The sequence below is a fragment of the Macrobrachium rosenbergii genome, chromosome 1, assembly GCF_040412425.1.
Source record: "Macrobrachium rosenbergii isolate ZJJX-2024 chromosome 1, ASM4041242v1, whole genome shotgun sequence".
Lineage (NCBI taxonomy): Eukaryota > Metazoa > Arthropoda > Malacostraca > Decapoda > Palaemonidae > Macrobrachium > Macrobrachium rosenbergii.
The window spans coordinates 21,501,440-21,523,437 of NC_089741.1; the positions used below are offsets into that span (position 1 = coordinate 21,501,440).

General features: G+C 42.6%; 1 protein-coding gene across 1 annotated transcript in view; it reads right to left on the bottom strand.

Annotated features, from left to right (window-relative positions):
• Positions 1-21,998, bottom strand: part of LOC136840429 (uncharacterized) — an 82,683-nt gene that overhangs the window by 39,052 nt on the left and 21,633 nt on the right. The window contains exon 5 of the mRNA XM_067107130.1: positions 20,539-20,713. Coding sequence (XP_066963231.1) covers positions 20,539-20,713 — 175 coding nt within the window. The remainder of the gene's footprint in view (positions 1-20,538; positions 20,714-21,998) is intronic.

Below are 21,998 nucleotides of genomic sequence, written 5' to 3' on the forward strand. Positions count from 1 at the left end.
AAATTAAATAAAACTTTAATACAAATTTAAAAAATGTCTTACAGAAGTGTGACAACTACTTAATTGAATTAGTCGTTTTTTTCTCATAGTATTGATGTCATTCCACTTTCTTTTTTGCTATAAAGTATATTTTTATTAACAAACAATACCTGTAAAGTAAGACAGAAGCCTTATTATTATCTGTTAAGCGTCACCGACGGTATATCTCAGTCAGCCGCATCCCATATCACAATGCATTCAGTGGAATACCACATCCTACCTCTTTCAAGGATGCTCTTCCCTCTTATACAAATTGTAGCAACGTCAGTTGGTAACACTGTGAGCTAAATTAGCAGTAAATGGCAGCTTTTTTTGTAGGAGAAAGACAATCTGACTAGAGGACAACCTCCGCCTCCCACTACACTTCTGGCGTTCATTGGTAAACAACTGATTTCTTTTTATTTGATCCCATTTATCCCCCCATAATCAGCGATCTAAACTGAAAGAAAAATCTTTTGCATGAAGAGATATTATGATGATGACGGCACCTTTTCCCATAATCAGCAGAAAAATTACTCTGTCTCTCTGTCTCTCTCTGCTGTGGATTCCAAAACTTTTGTTCAAGATAAGGAAAACCCAGTGGAGTTCCCTTTACTTTTCATTCACCAAAAAGGAGTGCAATTTAGTATTTAGGATAAGGGAAACCCTGTGGAGTTTTTTTTTTATAACAAAGCCATGGAGCACGTTGTAGCAGTAACGAACAGATTTTCCATCCACTTTCTAGATGAATATATACAGAAAGTTTGCCTACAATATCAAGTGCACAAAAATACTACCACACAAATGAAAATGAAATGAAACAATTCATTAAACTACTGGCTCTGTTTCAGGGAATGGCATTTGAAAGAATCATTTTTCCCTTTTTATATTTCATGCTTATAATCTTTAGGATATAAAAATGCAAAATAAATTCTTTCATCTTTTCTTATTTTACATTATTTATTATCCTAATATCTTTATACAAAAATCAATATCAAAGTAAAAAAGAAAACATACAAAAACATAGAAATTAGCATAGACCAAATGACCGCTCTGCAAGCTAGAAAATGTGCGATACAGGAGCGGCGACATCTCTCATACAGGATGCTTAATAGCTTAATGTAAACTGCAGGACAGTACATAGTACAGTACTGTAAAGTGAAATTACAGTGTACTGTAAGCATAACATATATTCACGTGTGGGGGATGCACTTTCTCCCTTACACTCCCAGCATTCCTTTTGGAGCCTGATTTGAAAAAACAGTTCGGCCCCCAATCCGGAGGCGAAAACCCTCAAATTGATATATCCATTTTGCACTGATATATCCAGAAGTACAATACATCACAGTCCATTACCTCAGTGTGCTACTGTATTTGTTTTACACAAGCCTACAAAAGTAATAGGTGCTGCATACTGAGAAAACACACACTAAAAAAAGCAAAAACACCCAAACTAGAAAAATTCTCCTAAGGTCACAAATTGTCAACAAGAATTCTCCAACACACTGCAAATCCAGTTAAAGAAGTTACATGAAACTCTCATTAACATTTCCAATGTATAATGCAAAATAACCCAATTCTTTAAAAAGAGCAATGAATCACCAAATAAAGTGGCACAACTGTGTTATTCTAAACCTCACTGAGGAGGGACAGTAGTGGGTTTGTTAGCCAATGCAATGAAAGACTACAGGAACCAATCTAAGCATGGCATTGCGATAGGAAACCTCCAGCAGATTATATACATAAACTGCTGGTCCTTTATCAGAGGCAATAAAAAAAAAGACCACAGCCCACCACACTCAAGCACCATCCTGGTTATCTCATCAAGATTTAACTAAAATAGGAGTAGCATCATACTAATTTCCTAACAATTTACACTTTCTATTATCTGCCAAAATCTCAAAGTGAGGTTCATTATAATGAGGTTCTACAACAAAGTAACATCCCTGTCCAAACCACTGGATCTTTTTCCAAGTGGAGGTTTTACCATACCCAACATACGAGTCAGTTACGCTTCAAAACTTTCAATGTGAGCAGGCAATAAGCAGCCTGGGCCAGACACTACAGAATAATAAAAACAATGTACAGTTGGGTATATTCAACATTCTGGCAGGCCAACAAACAGTCTGACTTACACAGCAAGCCAATCAAATGAAGCTGGATGCTGGGTGCCGATTGGCAGATATATTTCCTGTGCAGTGGAGAGGGGCAAGGACATACTGAATCAGCCTCAGTCCTTCTTTAGCTCTATTGTAACATTATTATTTGAATAATATGTTACAGTACTTGCATAGCATCAACTCACAGTACTAGAATTGGGTTTGAGGTGGGTGGACTAGTATATAGAGTGCTATACCAGCAATGAATACAGGCAGCCCCCATTTATCAGCGGGGTTCCACTCCTGGTGACTTGACGATTACCAATAATTGTCAATAACCGAAATTCAAAGTCTCCGGGCACTGCAATCCTCCTTACAGCACCCTAGTTTTAAACTTGGGTCCTGAACCAAACTGGATAGACTGTGTCACACGAGAACCAAGAGTATCACAAGGAGGACCACATCAGCTGAATCCAGTAGCAATGAGAGCAGAGAGGACCCACTGACTGCGTCACGGCCAGATATTTTACCTTATTATTAATGAAAATGTGGAATTTCATTTGCCTAATCCTTTACTAAGGTCTGCACGGTAGTTCTACAAATTTTTAATGCCAGATTCGATGAATTTACAGGTGAACCTTGGCCTAGAGAGAGAAAAAGTCACCTTTTCAGAACACTTAACAATGCCATATTTCATCTCCATTGATATCGTCTTCCTCTTCTTAGTGGCACTTCCATCCGAAGTTTGGGAGCCATGGTGAATTAAAAAAACACACGCTCAAGCAACAAAATATCAAGCAGCGAGAACCTACCATATACTGTATACTTGTGTAACGCGCGACCTCACATATAATGCGACCTCCAAATTTTCATCCTTAAAAAATTATTTTATCATGTATCTCATGTATCATGCGAGTTCTTTTTTTGAGAGACAAATTACAATAGACTAACCTCCTTTCCTCCATCTCTTTATTTATCCCATCTTCTAGTTAAATAAGATAAAAAAAAAAGTAAAAGAGAATGATAAAAGTATCATTAGAAACATTATAATCGTTGCTTAAATGCATACAGCCATAAACAACCAAAAAAAAACAGTTATTTTGCTACGAACAGAATCGGATAACAACGGCTGTTTTGCTTGCATTTCAACCATCATACAATAGTAAAAAATTACCATAGTTATGCTACAAATGACGTTAAGTAGAATATGACATATATTCTTACATTATACCTTTAATCGCTGAGGAGAAAAGATCGGCAAGGAAATATAGTGCTAAATTTAAGCTGCAAGTTGTAGCTGAAGCTGAGAAAACAATGTTCAAACTGCTAATGACTATGTTATTGTGCATCAGCAACATGGATGAAACTCAACTCTATATAATAATGGAGAAAAAAGTATTTTAATAAAAACTCCTGGGTATGAAAGAACACGTTTTACTTTTGTTTTCATGCCGATAAAAGATGAATACATAATGCTTGTATTATGATGAAATCAAGTGAAAATAGCGAACGGAACCTGTTAATTTTTTTTAAACAAAAACATGCCCCCAACACCATCTATTAAAGAAAAAAATAACAATTTAGTTCACAACTAGACATATTTAAGTCATATTTTGACTTAAAACACTTTGTATAGTGAAAAATGATATTTTAATGATAAAATAAAGTTTGTTCATACTTACCTGGCAGATATATATATAGCTGTAGTCTCTGAAGGTCCGACAGAATTTCAAATTTCGCGGCACACGCAGTGGCCGGACAGGTGGTTAGTACACATTCCCGCCGCTGAAGGCGGGTATCAGGAACCATTCCCATTTTCTATTCAGATTTTCTAACGCCACTGTCTCCTGAGGGGAGGAGGGAGGGCAATATGAATATATATATCTGCCAGGTAAGTATGAACAAACTTTATTTTATCATTAAAATATCATTTTGTTCACTGAGACTTACCTGCCAGATATATATATAGCTGAATACCACCTTTGGAGGGGGTAGAGACAGCTTAAGAATAATGGAAAACAATTTAAGAGATAAAATATTTTGGTTCCTTACCTGATAGCATAGCTGACTGAGTGTTTACTGTCACCCTAGCCTGCTTCTGCTTTACTAGAGACCCCAGCAAGGTAGTGACCTATAAAGCTGGCGACTGCTAGATGATCTGTCAACGGGGGCGTGACCACAATGTGACTAGACCATGGATCATAATACCAGGACAAACGAGTATACCAACCACCTAACCAGCACTTTAAGATTTATGTAAAAGATTGGGAAGACTGACACCATCAATCGACCCATCAACCATAAAAAACACAACAAAACACAATTAAAAAACCCCTCCTAAATAGGATTAAAGGATAGGAGCAGAGCTACCACCTGACCCCAAGGTTGTAGCAGCAGCAACGTAAGGTCCCAGAGAATAGCAATTTTCATAAGCTACCTTGACATCTCTTAAGTAGTGTGAGGCAAACACTGATTCACTTCTCCAAAAAGTGGCACTGATAATATCACTGAGCGCCATATTTCTCTGGAAAGCCATGGAGGTAGCGACTGCCCTAACTTCATGGGCGTTCACTTTCAACAACTTAAAGTTGGAGTCGTCGCAACAAGAATGAGCCTCCTTAATGACATTCCTAATGAAGAATGCTAACGCGTTCTTCGACATGGGATTAACAGGATGTTTCACCGAACACCATAAATTGTCCGAGGGACCTCGCAGGTCCTGAGTCCTTCTAAGGTAAAACTTTAGCGCTCTAACAGGGCACAGAACTCTCTCAGGATTCTGTCCAGCTAGGTCAGTCAAACCTTGAATCTCAAACGATCTAGGCCAGGGATTAGAAGGCCTTTCATTCTTAGCCAAGAAAATAGGGGACAACGAGCAGACAGCATTGTGTCCCTTGAAGCCCACATGACGGCTGAAAGCCTGAACTTCGCTCACTCTCTTCGCCGTCGCCAGAGCAATGAGGAAGACTGTCTTTCTAGTAACATCCCTTAGAGACGCTGAATGAATTGGCTCAAACGGACTGGCCATTAAAAACTTGAGGACAACATCCAAATTCCAAGTAGGGGGAATAGGCCGGGGAACTTTAGATGTTTCAAAAGATCTCAAGAGATCGTGGAGGTCCTTATTATTAGACAAATCCAGTCCTCTATGGTGGAAAACAGAGGAAAGCATGCTCCGATACCCCTTGATAGTTGGGACTGCCAACTTGAGTTTTTCTCTCAAAAAAAGAAGGAAATCAGCTATTTGGCTCAAAGAGGTCGAGGAAGAGGAAACTCCCTTCTTTCTGCACCAACCTCTGAAGGTTGCCCACTTCGCTTGATACACTTTGATAGAGGAAGCTCTTCTGGCTCTAGCGATGGCCCGTGCCACTCGGCCAGAAAACCCCCTCGCTCTGACCAATTTCTCGATAGTCTGAATGCAGTCAGGTTCAGAGCGGGGAGGTTTTGATGGTATCTCGCGAAGTGGGGTTGTTTGAGCAGATCTGCTCTCAAAGGTAGTGACCTGGGAACGTCCACTAACCAGAAGAGAATCTCCGAGAACCATTGGTTCGAAGGCCAAAACGGGGCGATGAGCGTCATCCTTGTTCTGGGAAGCCTCGCCGTTCTTGAGGTCGCGAAGAGATCCACGAGAGGACGACCCCAAAGGGACCAGAGGTCTTGGCAAACCTCCTGATGAAGAGTCCATTCCGTTGGAAGAAGTTGGTGGCGCCGACTGAGCAGGTCCGCTCGAACATTCTCTACCCCTGCAACAAATCTTGTGAGGATTGTAATGTTGCGAGCCTGAGCCCAGAGGAGAATTTCTCTCGCAAGGCCGAACAGGGAACGAGAGTGTGTTCCGCCCTGTTTTTTTGAGGTGCGCCAACGCCGTAGTGTTGTCCGAGTTCACTTGAACAACGTGATTGGCAACTAGAGACTCAAGACTTGGAGGGCTAGGAAGATTGCTGCCAACTCTTTGATGTTGATGTGCCAGGAAATCTGTTGCCCTTTCCAGGTTCCTGACACTTCCTTCCCTCCCAGTGTTGCTCCCAACCCGCCAAAGAAGCGTCGGAAAACAACACTAGGTCGGGCTCAGAAGCTTGAGAGAGATCCCTTTCCCAACTTCACAGGATCGAGCCACCACTTGAGGGAGTCTTTTATGGAGGGAAGGATCCTTAATTCTTCTTCCAAGTCTTCCTTGTTCTTCCAGTTCTCCAGCAGAAAGAACTGGAGAGGTCGGAGATGTAGCCTTCCTAGAGAAACAAACTTCTCCAGCGAGGAAATGGTCCCCAGCAGACTCATCCATTCCCTCACCGAGCATGTTTCCTTCTCCAAGAAGACTGCGACTTTTTTCGCAACAAAGAACTTGCCTTTCTGGCGACGGAGACGCTAGAAAAAGCTGAATTCATCTGAATCCCCAGATAAACGATGGACTGAGAGGGGATCAGTTGCGATTTTTCTACATTGATCAGAAGTCCCAGGGACTCCACTAGATCCAGAGTAAAATGAAGGTCCTCCAGACACCTTCGTGCTGAAGAAGCACGGATCAGCCAATCGTCTAGGTAGAGAGAGATCCTGACTCCCGAGAGGTGCAACCACCTCGCTATATTCTTCATGAGAAGAGTAAACACCCTCGGGGCTGTGCTGAGTCCAAAGCAGAGAGCCCTGAATTGGTAAGTCTTGCCCCCCAAGACAAAGCGGAGATACTTCTTGGCGCGGATGAATCGGGACGTGGAAGTATGCATCTTGAAGGTCTAAAGACACCATCCAATCCCGGGACGAAGAGCTCCTAAAATAGACTGAGACGTTTCCATCTTGAACTTGTCCTTCTGGACAAAGTCGTTCAGCCTGCTGACGTCCAAGACAGGTCTCCAGCCTTCTGGATGTTTCGAACCAGAAACAGTCTGTTGTAAAATCCCGGGATTTTGTGTCTAAGACTGGCTCCACTGCTCTCTTCTCGAGCATTTGGTCGAGAAGGTCGAACAGTATCTTCTGCTTGGCAGGGCGGTACTTGGGAGAAAAATCTCTGGGGTCGAAGACAAGGCGGAAGAGTCAGGAAAGGAATTAGGTATCCTCTCTCTACTACTTGGAGGGACCAAGAGTCTGCCCCTCTCTCTCAGGCTTGAGCAAAATGAAGAAGCCTGGCTCCTACTGGCATCTGGAGGAGAAAGAGTCACTTGCCGCCCCTCTTGGGGACGACCTTGCCTCTAGGAAAACCTCTGCCTCGAGGTGCGGGTTTGGAGAAACTACCCGTGGAAGAGCCTCCACGAAAGGGCTGCTTCTGTTTAGCCTGATGAGGCACAGACGACGCACGGCGAAGAAGGTGCTGAGGGACGTTTAGAGGACCTGGAAAGGAGGTCTTGAGTGGCCTTCTCCTGAAGGCTGGAAGCGATATCCTTAACCAAGGTCTGGGGGAAGAGATGGCTAGAGAAAGGTGCGAACTGAAGTTCTCCCTTCTGAGAGGAGAAAACGACTTCGCCAAAAAGGAGCAGAACAATGCTCTCTTCTTTAAAAGAGCTGACGAAAACTGAGAAGTCAGATCTTCAGAGCCATCTCTGACGGCCTTGTCCATACACCGCAAAACGCTGGACAGCTCCCCCAGACTAATAGAACTAGGGCTATTAGCCTTAGTGTGCAGAACGCCCAGACACCAGTCCAAAAAGTTAAAAACTTCCACTGTCTTGAAAAGTCCTTTGAGGTGGTGGTCCATTTCAGTAAGAGTCCAGGAAACCTTGGAAGAGGACAAGTGGGATCTCCTAGAGGCGTCCACAAGACTAGCGAAGTCCCCTTTAGAAGTAGAGGGAACTGACAAACCCATATCTTCCCCTGTGTCGTACCATACTCCGGATTTTCCCGACAAGCGAGAAGGAGGCAAAGCAAAAGAAGTCTTCCCTTGGTTCTTCCTAGTAGACATCCAGTCTTGAACTTTCTTAAAAGCCTTCTTGGTAGAGAAGGACTTCTTCATTTTAAGAAAGCCAGGAGATTTCCTCGCCTGAGACGAAGCCAACTGCGACGGGGGGGAGCGAGGAGCTGAAGCTTGAAACGTATCCGGAAATAAATCCTTAAACAGACAAGTCAGAGTCTGATAATCGGAAGAAGCAGAAGGAACTTGTTTCTCTTCGTCCGAGGGTTCTGACGGCAGGGGTTCTTCTTCCTCAGCTGGAGGATCAGGAGAGCAGGGAGGAAGGAGTCCGGAATCGCTGATACGCCAGCGGGACTTAACATGCTTGGAAGTAGAGGCTAAATCTTGATGAGCCTGAACAGAAGAAACGGGAAGTTGGTCATCAAGAAAAACTGCAGGCGTGGTAGCAACATCCGTATGATGAGAAGAGATAACACGAGGAGAGCGAGTAGCGTCCTGGCGAGAAGCGCGCGCATCTCCGTGAACTGGCACGGAAGAGGCTTCACGAAGGAGAGCGCGAGAAGCGTCCTGGGTGGGCGCGCGAGAAGCGTGAGGAGCGCGAGAAGCGTGAGGAGCGCGCGAAGCGCTAGAAACTCGAACATGGCGCGCATCGGGAGAGACGTCAAAATCTTCAAAGAGAGAAGGAATTTCTTTAAAACCTTCCTTAGGCGCAAGACGAGAAGCTTCCGGAGAAGCAGCAGACGAAGACGACGAAGCGGGAGAGTGGGAAGGCCTAGACTTCTTCACAGGCAGATGCAAATCTTTACGACGCGGCCTGGCCTTCCTACGATCCATAAGAGAATCCAGTTGCTGTTGCATGCCTAACAAAATCTGGCAAGTAGGGGACACAGCTCTCTTAGCAGACGGACTGAATTTGCGAGAAGGCGAGCGGAGAGAAGGCTTCTTCTTTCCCAATGGGGAAAGGTCTCCCATCTTAGCGCGAGCAGCGTCAAACTCCGAAGAACGAAACTTCTTCCGATGAGGGACTTCCTCGAAACTTTCAGGTGACGAAGCCAACGTCTAGAGGAAGAGGGCGTGGCGTCCTCTCCTCTCAGGCTTCTCATGAGGGGTCGAGTCCAACCGAGCGCTCCAACCCCGACAAGGGGAGGACATGTCGGAGGACGAGAAGCATTCCTTATGGATGCGTGCCGAGCACGATCCCTGGCAGCCTGGGTGGAGTCAACAGGACCTGCCGAAGGGACGCCAGATCGGAGGGGAGTCCCGTAACCTTCATGCGACTTTCGACATGCCCTCTCCCGGGTCTTGGGAGTTCGGCAGAGGTCCAGGCCTAGAAGCATTATAGGGTCGATCTGACGCCCCTCCACAACACTAGGGGGATTAACACACACTACACTTTGCGCTTGCAGGGCATTCACTTTGTTTTCAAGAGCGCGAATAGACTCAAGAACTAGAGTCAGAGCATTACTTTCTGCAACAACCTCAGGGCCCGAAGGCAACACTAAAGGGTTAGGACTACAAGCTACAGGGTTACTAACGTGAGAAATCCCTGACCGACCGTCCACAGAAGCACTCCTGGAGGAAGACCTCCTCACCCTATCACGCTCCAATTTACGCATATAGGATTCGTACTTCTTCCATTCTCCCTCAGATAATCCCTCACATTCATTACAACGATTATCCACAGAGCATTCCATGCCTCTACATTTCATACATAAAGTGTGAGGGTCTACCGAAGCCTTCGATAGCCTCACCTTACACCCACCCAAGCTACACACACGATAGCTAGAGGAAGACATTATATAAAGAAAAGTCAAAGGCCAAATTCAAAAAACAGTCCAGAAAAGCGTATGCCAAGTCACAGATCCAAGTCGATACCAAAAACAACCAAAATACTCAAATGACAAAATATTGAAATCCAAAAGCGGAGGAACTGACAACAGGTGTTGACAGTCCGGCGACAGAGAAAATCTGAATAGAAAATGGGAATGGTTCCTGATACCCGCGCCCCAGCGGCGGGAATGTGTACTAACCACCTGTCCGGCCACTGCGTGTGCCGCGAAATTTGAAATTCTGTCGGACCTTCAGAGACTACAGCTATATATATATCTGGCAGGTAAGTCTCGTGAACAAAATACAGCATAATAAACTTACCTCGTAATCGCCCTCGGCTGATTTCCAAAGTCTGAACCAAAACATTGATCGCTTTGTTTGCATTTTATAATACAATAGTAATATGAGAATACATACAATATTACTGATTACAGTAAAGTAAAACATACCTTTTTAAAAGGTCCATGGAAAAGATGCATATTCGTTATGTTTGTATTTTATGAGGGTCTCACAGAGTTTAAACCACTGATAACCAGACAACCCCATTATGAATATATTCAACAAGCACCATAAAACCGAAACGCTGATAACCGATCCTGCCGATAACTGGGGGCTGCCTGTACCTTTCAATTGACCCATGGATTTATGTTTTAAATTATTTAATGAAATTAAAGTGCAGAACCCTGTTGTTTGTCTCTGCACTGTGATGTTAAATCACATCACAGACTTTCCCAACTTGGACATATCACTCACTAAAGTCTATACATTACTAAATATTTCAAGGAAAACTGTGTTTCTTGGGCTATACTTGGTGCTTCAATGATTTAATAAGTAAGAAAGACAAGGGAGAGATTGCAAATGAAAATGGAGTCCACTTCATTAGTTTTTGTGCTGCAAATAATTTGGCAATTTGAAGTACTCTTTTGCAACAAAAGAAAATCCATTAATGCATTTGAGACAGCCCTAAATAGCAGTCAGTGAAACCAAACAGAACAATATCCCACACAAGGATGGAAATGAAGTAAGCTTTCTAACCTTTCCTATTTTTTTCTAAGCCTAAAATACTGTTAAAATATAGGGCTTCAATTTTTAGGTCAGCTTTTCCCTTTATCTCTCCACTGTCTTCTGTCTTGTACACTTCTGCCTGAACTATTAGGTCTACTGTCGGTCATAACTTATAGCCTTCAATGATTTCCTGGGTCTTCCTACAGTTCTTCATCCTGCTACTTCCATTTCTACAACTTCCCTGATGTTTCTAACCAACTGTTTCCAATGCTTTTTAACATGAGTTCAAGAAAGCTCAATCTTTGAACTCTCCATCTTTTTGTCTGGCCTCTGGACACCACACCTCTCTGCCTATTCCTCATTCATAATACAATCTTCCCACAAAACTCTGCCCATGCATGTTAACATTCTATGGTAACACTTTTTTAAAATCCTTGATTTCTTTGCCAGTGCTCATGTTTCTGCTGCATAAAGTAAGGGCCTTATGTACAAATCATAAGGTTTTGCTCTCTCTACCACTGAAAATGACATTTTTATGATAAAATTAAGTTTTATATATACTTACCAAGCAAATACATAGCTACTAGCTTTCTACATGGCAGTCTAACGAAATTCAAATTTTTGAGGTAGAGCTGCCATCGCTAGTGTAGCTGACAGGGTCCCACCCACTTTCGGGGCTGATAGGTACAACTCAGCATACAGCTTCAATTCGTTTGATGCCTAAATGTCCATTGAGGGGAGGAGGGTGGGCTCTAATTATGTAACTGCTGGGTACGTATACATAAAACTTTATTTTATCATAAAAATGTCATTTTTATAAAAGTGACTTACCAAGCAATTACATAGCTGATTCCACATAGCAAGGAGGCGGGAATCATGGACATGTTCTAATCCAAAACATTAATAAAGATAATGACTTTGAACTAGAAAGGTTGCTGGCAGTGGGTCAATGCTTGTTGTACCGTATCTAGTAAGAGAGCTGCTTCAGGTGGGTACTGCCTCTGGTCGATGCTCATCTTAACCTGTAGAGGGCATGGCAGTATTGGCCAAGAGTTGGCCCCTATTTCAGTGGGTACTCTGCAGCCATGGAAGTTCACCGATGGCTGACAAAGACAAAAAATAGCGCCCTTGCCCTGGGTATACACCAGAATAAACACAACACTGTCACCTACAACCAAAATTAAGAACCACGACCGCAACCATTAAAAACTGGAGGGTACTCCAGGTACACTACCCCCCGGCTTCCCTTAAACTCAACGACCTTACCACAAGGCGAAGAGACAGTAGAGGGACAGGGAGCCCCCTCTGCTTCCTTTCCCAACCATGCCAGCCACGAATCGCAGAAATTGGCGCTGAGCTCCCAGAGTTTGGCGTCGAGCGCCCCACTGTTGACACCGAGTGCCCACATGTTGGCGCCGAATGCTCCACAGTCGGAAGTTGGCACCAATTGGTCAGGTGCAGAAGATTGAAGAAGCAGGCGCCATGCGAGTTGAAAAAGAGGGGTGCTCCAGGCTGAGTGCAAGCACTCGAACCTCATGAGCTTTGACCTTAAGGGAAGATAAAACATCTTCTTGAACTTGAGAATGCACTTCTGTAATCGAACTTCTAAGGAAGAAAGAAAGTGCAATCTCTGACAGAGGGCGTGATGGGTTCTTCACTGAGCACCAAAGCTTGTCAGAGGGTCCTCTGATCTTTCCAGTCTTCTGAAGATAGTACTTCAAGGCTTCCACAGGACAAAGAAGTCTCTCGTCCTCAATAATGAACAAGCAAGGCCATGGCTTGGAAACACCATGGCTTGGAAACATCCTCATTCTGGGAGAGAGAGAGAGAGAGAGAGAGAGAGAGAGAGAGAGAGAGAGAGAGAGAGAGAGAGAGAGAGAGAGAGAGAGAGAGAGTATACTGCATTTCCATTTGAATATGCTTACTCTCATGTTGAAGGCTTGCAGCTTGCTAATGCATTTGACAATCGCTAATGCCATGAGAAAGAGAGTCTCCCTTGTGAGATTCTTAAAAGAGGTTGAGGTGAGGTGTTCGAAAGTTGAGCTCATAAGCCACTCCAGAACAACTTCCAAATTCCAGGACAGAAATCCAGGCTTTTTTAATTTGGAGGTTTCAAAGGAACTGATAAAATCGCTGAGGTCTTAAAACAAAAATCTATACCCCTTGATGGTAGAGGGAGACAACTTCCTATTGGTCCTCAGGAAAGGTAAAAAGTCAGCTACCTGACTTATAGAGGTTTCAGAAGATGAGATGTTATTTTGTCAATACCATCCTCTGAAAACTGACCACTTGGATTGGTAGAGACTGCTAGCAGACGATCTTTTGCACCTAGCAAAAGCTTCTGTAGCTTGCTTTGAAAAGCTTTCTCGCTCTGACAAGGCTCCTGACAGTCTGAAGCCTGTCAGGGCCAGAGAGGACAATCCCTGATGGGACCTGAGAAAGTGGGGCTGTTAGAACAGTGACTTTCTTTGTGGCAGAAGTCTTGGGAAGTCCATTAACCCTTTAACGCCGAAGCCCTATTTACAAAAACGTCTCCCATACGCCGGTGGCGTTCGGTGAGTTAGCGCCGAAGCGGAAAAAAAGGTTTTTTCAAAAAATCACAGCATGCTTAGTTTTTAAGATTAAGAGTTCATTTTTGGCTCATTTTTTTTTGTCATTGCCTGAAGTTTAGTATGCAACCATCAGAAATGAAAAAAAATATCATTATCATATATAAATATTGGAATATATGACAGCGAAAAAAAAAACTCGTATATAATTGTATACAAATCGCTGTAAGCAAAACGGTTAAAGCTAATGAGTTAATTTTTTTAGTTGTATTGTACACTAAATTGCGATGATTTTGGTATATAACAAATTTTAAAACGATCAAAGCAACACAGAGAAAATATTATCACAAAATGATGCATGAATTCGAACGCACGGACGTAAAAAAATGTTTTTTTCAAAAATTCACCATAATTCGAAATATTGTCCTAGAGACTTCCCGTTTGTTGAAAAATTAAGCTAATTGATTGAATATTACTAGACTGTAAGTGTTTTAGCTTACAATTGCAGTTTTCGACCATTTCGGTCGAGTTAAAGTTGACCGAAAGTCGAATTTTTTCTATTTATCGTGATTTATATGAAAATATTTCAAAACTGATAAAAGCTACAACCATGAGTTATTTTTTGTTGTATTGTACATAAAATTGCACACATTTTCATATATAAAAGTTTATGTAACGACTAATATAAAACGATGCAAATATTACAACAACAAGACGAAAGAATTTCTGAGATGTTCGCCGAAAGTTACAGCAAGAGACGTAAGGAAAATGTTTTTTTAAAATTCACCATAAATCGAAATATTGTGCTAGAGACTTCCAATTTATTGCAAAATGAAGTTAAACGATGGAATATTACTAAAATGTAAGAGTTTTAGCTTACAATTGCGTTTTTTTACCATTTCGGTCAAGTTAAAGTTGACCAAAGGTTGAAATTTTGGCAGTTATCGTGATTTATATGAAAATATTTCAAAACTGATAAAAGCTACAACCATGAGTTATTTTCTGTTGTATTCTACATGAAATTGCAAACATTTCCATATATAAAACTTTATGCAACGACTAATATAAAACAGTGCAAGCATTACGACAACGTGACGAAAGAATTTCTGGTGCGGACGTAAGGAAAAAGTTTTTTTCAAAAATTCACCATAAATCGAAATATTGTGCTAGAGACTTCCAATTGGTTGCAAAATGAAGGTAAATGATTGAATATTACTAGATCGTAAGAGTTTTAGCTTAAAATTGCGTTTTTTGACCATTTCGGTCAAGTCAAAGTTGACCAAAGGTTGAAATTTTGGCAGTTATCGTGGTTTATATGAAAATATTTCCAAACTGATAAAAGCTACAACCATGGGTTGTATTTTTCTGTTTTGTACATGAAATTGCACACATTTTCATATATAAAACTTTATGTAACGGCTAATATAGAACAGTGCAAAAATTACGACAAAATGACGAAAGAATTTATGAAATTTTCGGCTGAGTTACCGCCGTGCGTAAAAAAAGTTTTTCAAAAATTCACCATAAATCGAAATATTGTGCTAGAGACTTCCAATCTGTTGCAAAATGAAGGTACATGATTGAATACTACTAGAATGTAAGAGTTTTAGCTTACAACTGCGTTTTTCGACCATTTCGGTCGAGTCAAAGTTGACCGAAGGTTGAAATTTTTTGTAGTCGACGTACGGTACGTCCACTCGGCACCCAACAGACAATTTTAGTCGACGTATGATACGTCCAATAGGCGTTTAAGGGTTAACAGACAGCAGATCCGGAAGCCATTCCTTCCTGGGCCAGAACAGAGCAATCAGGGTCATTGAGACGTTCTGGTGAGAGGAGAACTTGTTGATCACCTCCCTGATCAATCTGAAAGGTGGGAAGGCATGGGCATCCAGGCCCATCCAATCCAACAGCATGGTATCCATCGCCCATGCAAGAGGGTCCAGGACTGGGGAGCAACAGGGAGGCAAATGATGACTTCTCAATGTTGCAAAAAGATCCACAGTTGGTTTGTCTCAAAGTTTCCAGAAATCATTGCATACAAGGGGTCCCAAGTCCACTCCATCGGCAACACCTAATTGCAGCAACTCAATTCGTTTGCAAGGACGTTCATTTTTTTCCCTCAAGAAGCGAGTAATAATCTTCACCTGGTACTGAGCTGCCCAGAGAAGGAGGTCTTTCGCCAACTTGTAGAGAGACAATGAGTGGGTGGCTCCTTGTTGTGGACATATGAGAGTGACGTGGTGTTGTCAGCGCAAACCGCTACTGCTTTGCCAGGAACTAAAGGAGAAAAAACCTTGAGACTCAATCGAATGGCCCTTAGTTCCTTCACATAGATGTGGAGCTCTCTCATCTACAGGCCACATCCTTGAGATCTTCCGACTCCCTAGAAGGGCTCCCCAAACCTCCTGAAGTGTCAGAATAAAATTCTGGTGCAACAGTAGAAGAGATCCCCCTCTCGAAGTCTTTCTATAGACAACTACCATCGAAGGTATGTCTTGATCTCTGAGGAGCTGGGGGGAAATGGAAGGAGTCCAGTTGGGTTTTCCCACTCCAGCACACTTTAGATAAAACTGAAGAGGGCTTACGTGAAACCTGCCCCTCTTAACAAACGGTTCTACTGAGGCCCAAGTCCCCAGCAGACTCATCCACTGAAGCAGAGAGCAAGTCCAAGGAGAGCGAAGCAGCCAATCGTCGAGACAGAGACAAACGTTGACATCAGGAAGGTGAAGCCATTTCCCAAGAGGAGTTACGATTCGAGTAAACACTTGTGGGGTGGTGGACAGGCCGAAGCACAAGGCTTGAAACTGGAGAACTTTGCCCTGATATACAAGGTGCAGGAATTTTCTTGAATCTGGACGTATCTGGACATGGAAAAAAAAGGGCATCCCGTCCTGCATGCCCAGGGTATCCATCCAGTCGCCCTGATGGAGAGAGGACATGACTCTTGACCGGTTTCCATATGAAATTTGGTTTTCAGCACAAAATGATTCAGGAAGCTGGCATCCAGAACTGGCCTCTAGCCGCCCCCCCATGACTTGGGGACCATGAAGAGATGGTTTTAAAATCCCTCCAAGCTGAGATCTAAAACCTCCTCTATTGCCCGTTTGCAAAGAAGGGACTCTACTTCTTGAGAAAAAGTGGCAAGCTTCTCGGAGTGAGCCAAGTAAGCAGTCAAATTGACTGGCAACTTGGATAAGGGAGGTTTTTCATGGAAAGGGCTGGAAAAACCTTTCCTCAATGCTTGGACTACCCAAGGTTCTGCCCCTCTGCGGCTCCATTCCTCTCAAAGGAGGTGTAGCCTAGCTCCAACCGGGGCGCGAAGGACTATGTTCTCATTTCTTAGGAGCTGGTTTAAATACAGACATTTTGGTCAATCTAGACGGGGGTGTAGATCGGTCCGAGGTCTAGATTAAGATACATACTTTCTTCCTCAAAAGGGCTGCTGTAGAGGAGAGAAGGACTAGGTTGTTGTTGCGGGAGCTCCCTTAGGCTGCTTGGAAAATTGAGCCAGAAGATCAGTCGTTGATTTCTTCTGAAGGTAAGAGAGGATCTCCTTAAGTGTCTTGGGGTAAGAGATGGGAGAGAACAAGAGAGCTGACTTGTGTGTTGCAGTGACTCCTTTAGTGGCAAAGGCACACCACAGCTCTTGCTTCTACAAGATTCGCATCAAAAACAGGGAGGCAAGTTCAGAAGAACCATACCTGCACAAGACAATACTAAGAACCAGTCAGAAGAGAACTTTTCGGCCAAGACCAGACAATCCTCAATTTTTCTAGCCAGAGCCCCCACCGTTCAATAAAGGAAACAAAACCTTTCTAATACCTTGAATAGATTCTTGGCAAGATGGTCCAGTTCGGGCAACAAGAAGCAAATCTTGGCTGCAGAGAATACAGAACGACAAGTGGCATCAACCAAATTGGAGAAAACCCCCTGGGAAGCGGAAGAGGAAGCGTCCTCCCCAGTGGTGAAGAATCGATGCTTTTTCTTGAGGAGTTTAGAAAGAGGGCTTTACTTTGGCCCCCTCTTCATAGCCAGCCACTCATCCACCTCTCGAAAAACTTTCTTTGATGAAGAGGAAAACACTAGCTTGGGGAGGCAAATGACGTCAGCAGTTTGTTTCCTCTTAAGAAATGTTGATGCTGGGGAAACAGGAGCAGCAGGCTCGAAGAAATCTGTTAAATTCATCAGAAAGAATCTTAGTAATGACGAAGAAGCAGTATCTTGTTCCAGTTCATCCTCATCCTCTTGGAAATGACAATTTCTTTTTAAAAAGCCCATAAGTTCCTCAAGCTGACACTTAATCGGGGCTAAAGCAAAATTTTTCTGAGCTGATGAAGAAGGAAGAGACGCTGAGCACCCGACTTTTCATGCCGGGCGCCCAAATGTTGGTGCCAAACACTCTACAGTTGGCACCGAACACTCCACAGTTGGCGTCGAACGCCCTGAAGTTGGCGCTGAGCACCCAGAATTTGATGCCAAATGCCCGGAATTTGGCACCAAGTGCTCCACTGTTGACACTGAGCGTCCAAATGTTGGCGCCAAGCGGTCGGGTGCAAAGCGGGCAACAAAGTGAGTTGAGAGCGCACTTAGCAGATGGTGACGGGCACTTACTTGAAGTATCATGTCGCTTAAAGACAAAAATGGGCACTTGTGACTTGAAAGAGGTCCTGGACTATCCCAAGAAGGTTGATGATGAGCAGAAGAAGTGGGAGCAGGAAGAACAGCGAAACTGCAGGAAGGCTGACTAACACTAGCCAACTCACATCTCTTGACAGAAGGAGGAGAGCTGTCTGCCACACTGAATTGTCTTTTCAAAGGCCGAGAGATGGAAGATTGACGCCACTGACGTGTAGCATCCGGCAAAGAGTCTGCCGAATCCAATGCCAGATGAAAAGCAGTGAACAAGACACCTTGTCAGTGGCGCTCTGTCATAGCCTGGGATCATGCAACAGGCTCGACGGAGGGGGCGACTGCCCGTGGGCAAACTCCACTAGCCTCCCTTGGACGTCCGGTATGTCTTCTCCCCGGTGCGGGGAAGCGGGACAGTGACCTTCGTCTAGGAGCACCAGGGGACAGACAGCCACCTCCTCAACACTCACAACACTGTCACTGGGAGCAACACTAACACTTGGCGCCATTTTCAGCGCAAAACCCCTGAAAGAGGAAGTTAATTCCACAACAGTATTGGCTAAGAATTTTGCTTCGAGACTGGCAACAGTGTTGGGACCAGAAGCATGGGAACCTGGTAAAGGAGTGTGGGGTAAACGTGTAGGAGGGCTAAGGATGGGAGACAAATCAAAGGAGAAGAAATAGAACTATCTTCTACCACATCAGATAAAGAAGGAATCTCATAACTAGCTCTACTTACGACCCTAAGGGCCGCCTTCCTTTCTGTATCTCTGTCTAAGTTGTCCAGATGGAATTTCAAGGTCTTCCCTTTACTATCTTCCCAATCCTGACACTCTGGATATGTAAGCTCTCTACTACGTTCCTGCCCCCTACACTTACCACACTTAGTGTGCGAATCATAAGTCACTTTAACAAGTCTAATTTTACACCCCTCAATGCAATAACAAATGCTTGAAGAGCTGGAGTCTGACATATTAAATAAATTTAACTAACTATATTACTAAGATACGAAAAGCCACCACAAAAAAATGAGTGAGAATACTTCACCAAAAATACAGGAAAAATCCAAAAAAGATGAGGCAGCGACTCCACAAGACTACCAACGTTAATCGGGAACTGGCAGAAAACGAATTGAAGCTCTATGCTGAGTTGTACCTATCAGTCCCGAAAGTGGTCGAGACCTTGTCACCTACACTAGCGATGGCAGCGCCACCGCAAAAATTTGAATTTCATTAGACTGCCATGTAGAAAGCTAGTAGCTATGTAATTGCTTGTTAAGTCACTTATATAAAATGGACATTTGTATTCACCAGTAGTCTATTTGTACATCACCATTTCATCCATGATGCAGTGACTTTCTTACTGCTCTATCAATTCTTGCCAATCCATCACAATCAATTCTCTGCTAGGTCAAAGGAGTTTGGTTTGTGAAAAACATAAACTCCTTCATAAGGATGAATAAAGGATATAGGGAACTAAAAGAAGTCATTGATAAAAGAAGGGAAAGAATAGCAAAAGATACAAAAGGAGCACCACTTTACACAGACAGCCCTTTTTAACCCTGTAGCCTGGTTAAATTACTTAATACCTACAGAAACAGATTGGCTTCCTTGGAAACCAGGGGCAAGCAAATTGATTCAATGCTCAAAGAATGCCATGGTGTAACCAGAAAGGAAGATGAAGTAAGAATACTACTTGATATGGAGGTAGCAGGATGACGACCAATACCAAGGGACAAGAAAGCACAGAGAAACGGTATACATGAAGGCCTGATCCCAGTGGAATTCACGGCAAAGAGTATACGACAGAAAACTGGAAAGAGTTTTTTCACATGCAACTCTGTATAAACATAAAAACTTGTGTAAAAACATTAACATACAGTGAAGTGACTTATAAGGATCCTAACTAACAGGACCTTTGCTAAACCCTATCCAAGGCTTGAAGTATATCCAGAGTAATCATAAAAGATTCCTTGAGTTCATGACAGAGGGTAACCAGATTACGCATGTATAAGGTAAAATACATCAACAGTTGATTGTGCTGACTACTGCCTTCCCAGTAGTAAACAGCAGAAATTCAGAAGTATCCTAAAATCTATACTTATCAACACAACAGATATGACTGTGAAATATTTTATGTTAAAACAAAATTCCATCTAATAAAAGGAGCCCATAAAAAACACCAAAAGGTAGAAAGTTAATGCTATATTTCAGAGAACAAGTATATACTTGCCTGTAGAGGGAGACAGTTGTTCTCTGGAATATAGCATTATTAACTTTCTACCTTTTGGCATTTTTATGGGCTCCTTTTACAAGATAACAGATATATATAAACTGTTATGAATAATGTCATGATTCTCCACAACAATTACAATTAACCTACTTGCATTGGCACCACTACTCTGAACAAGTAAAATGCAAGTCTATACTAGCAAAAACAAATATCAACACACCAGGTACCTACAGTTAGTTTCATCAAAATCAGATGCAATAGTCACCCTACGCAATAGCAATTGCCATTTCTGAAATACAAGAACAGAAAACAAAATACTGGAAGGAAAGCTTACCTTTATGGTTGAGAGTACTTGAGGTTTTGTCTTGATATTCTGAGCCTGCTCAGCATACCGCAAGGTATTAAGCGTCTCATGGAGGTTGTAATTTGCTGGATTAACACAAGCTATCATTGCTGTATGGCTTTCTCCACCAAGAGATTCCTTAAGAAGCCTTGTAAGTACAGATTCTCTGTGAAGAGGACATTCTATATAGTATTTTACTTTGGTAATTCCACAGAAACAAAAATATTTATAACAAATGTTTATTTTTTATTTTCAAATACTTACCTCTCTATTACGAGACCTGTATTCCCCATGTAAGACAGGAGAACAATAGTGTGAAAACCAAAAACTTAGTAGGATTGTTTAGTCTGAACCAACTAACATGACTCCCTTTTGGGTGAACTGCTGGTTTGAGTGTCTATTGTTTTCCATTCAGTTTTTTCTCCATGCACAAGAGTCGGGAGGTTGGAGGGTGATGCATAATAGAAAGGTATTTGAAAGAGCTATTTTATAATAAAAATTTGTTTTTGAAGTGGATCTTACCTCTCTATTATGCCAGCTGATTCCAACATTTAAAAAAAGTGGGAAAATGATACAAGGACAATAACAACCCCCAAGAAAACAACAACATTCCTCCAGGAATAAGATGCTGCTTACCTAATGATCAGAATCCATCTGCAGGTAGTGTCACCCAGCAGGGGCTAATTCATTAGGCAGCAAAAACTACTGAATGATGCTGGAGGCTCCTTGCAAGGCATACCACTCTCACTGTGATGAAAGTGAGACAAAGGGACTTGTGCTTATGCCAGCAGAGCAACAATAGAAAATGAAAGAAGGGCTTTACCTGTCTCAAAATATGCACCTTCATACTCACCAAAAACTCACCAATTTCCTAAATAAATAAGAGAGGCTAGAGTATAGCTGCCCTAATTGATAAGGATGTGACTTCCCATGGTGTAACAAGGGGTGAAAGTGCTCTGCACAATTCATACTGAATCTCTAGATCTCATAAAAAGCACCAGGCAAATAAGAGCTTCAGCTTCACTGGGCCACACTGACAACACTCAAAAGAAAAGTTTATAAGAAAATTGAAGGCAGTTGTCACTGCTCTCATCTCATGAAACTAGTCTGGACTGGTATGTGCTTCCTTTACCAGGTTCTTTACTAGTAAGTCCATGGCATTTTTGGACATAAGTCAAACTGGTTCCTAGGACTATATATAAAGGTTTTTAACATTGTGTCTGAGGTTCTAGTCCTTTATACATTGATCAGCACTCTGACTGGACACAGGGAGGATTCTTCCCCACCTGGCACCAAGGAGGACAGACTGGGGAAGTCAAAAAAACAAGGACGAGCCGGAGACTTAAATTAATTCTATGCCCTGAAGAGGGGCAAAAAAGAAAGGAATGCTCCTTGGAGTTCACTGACTTTTCACTGAGGTCAAGACAAGTCTTAATTTTCAAATCTTGTAA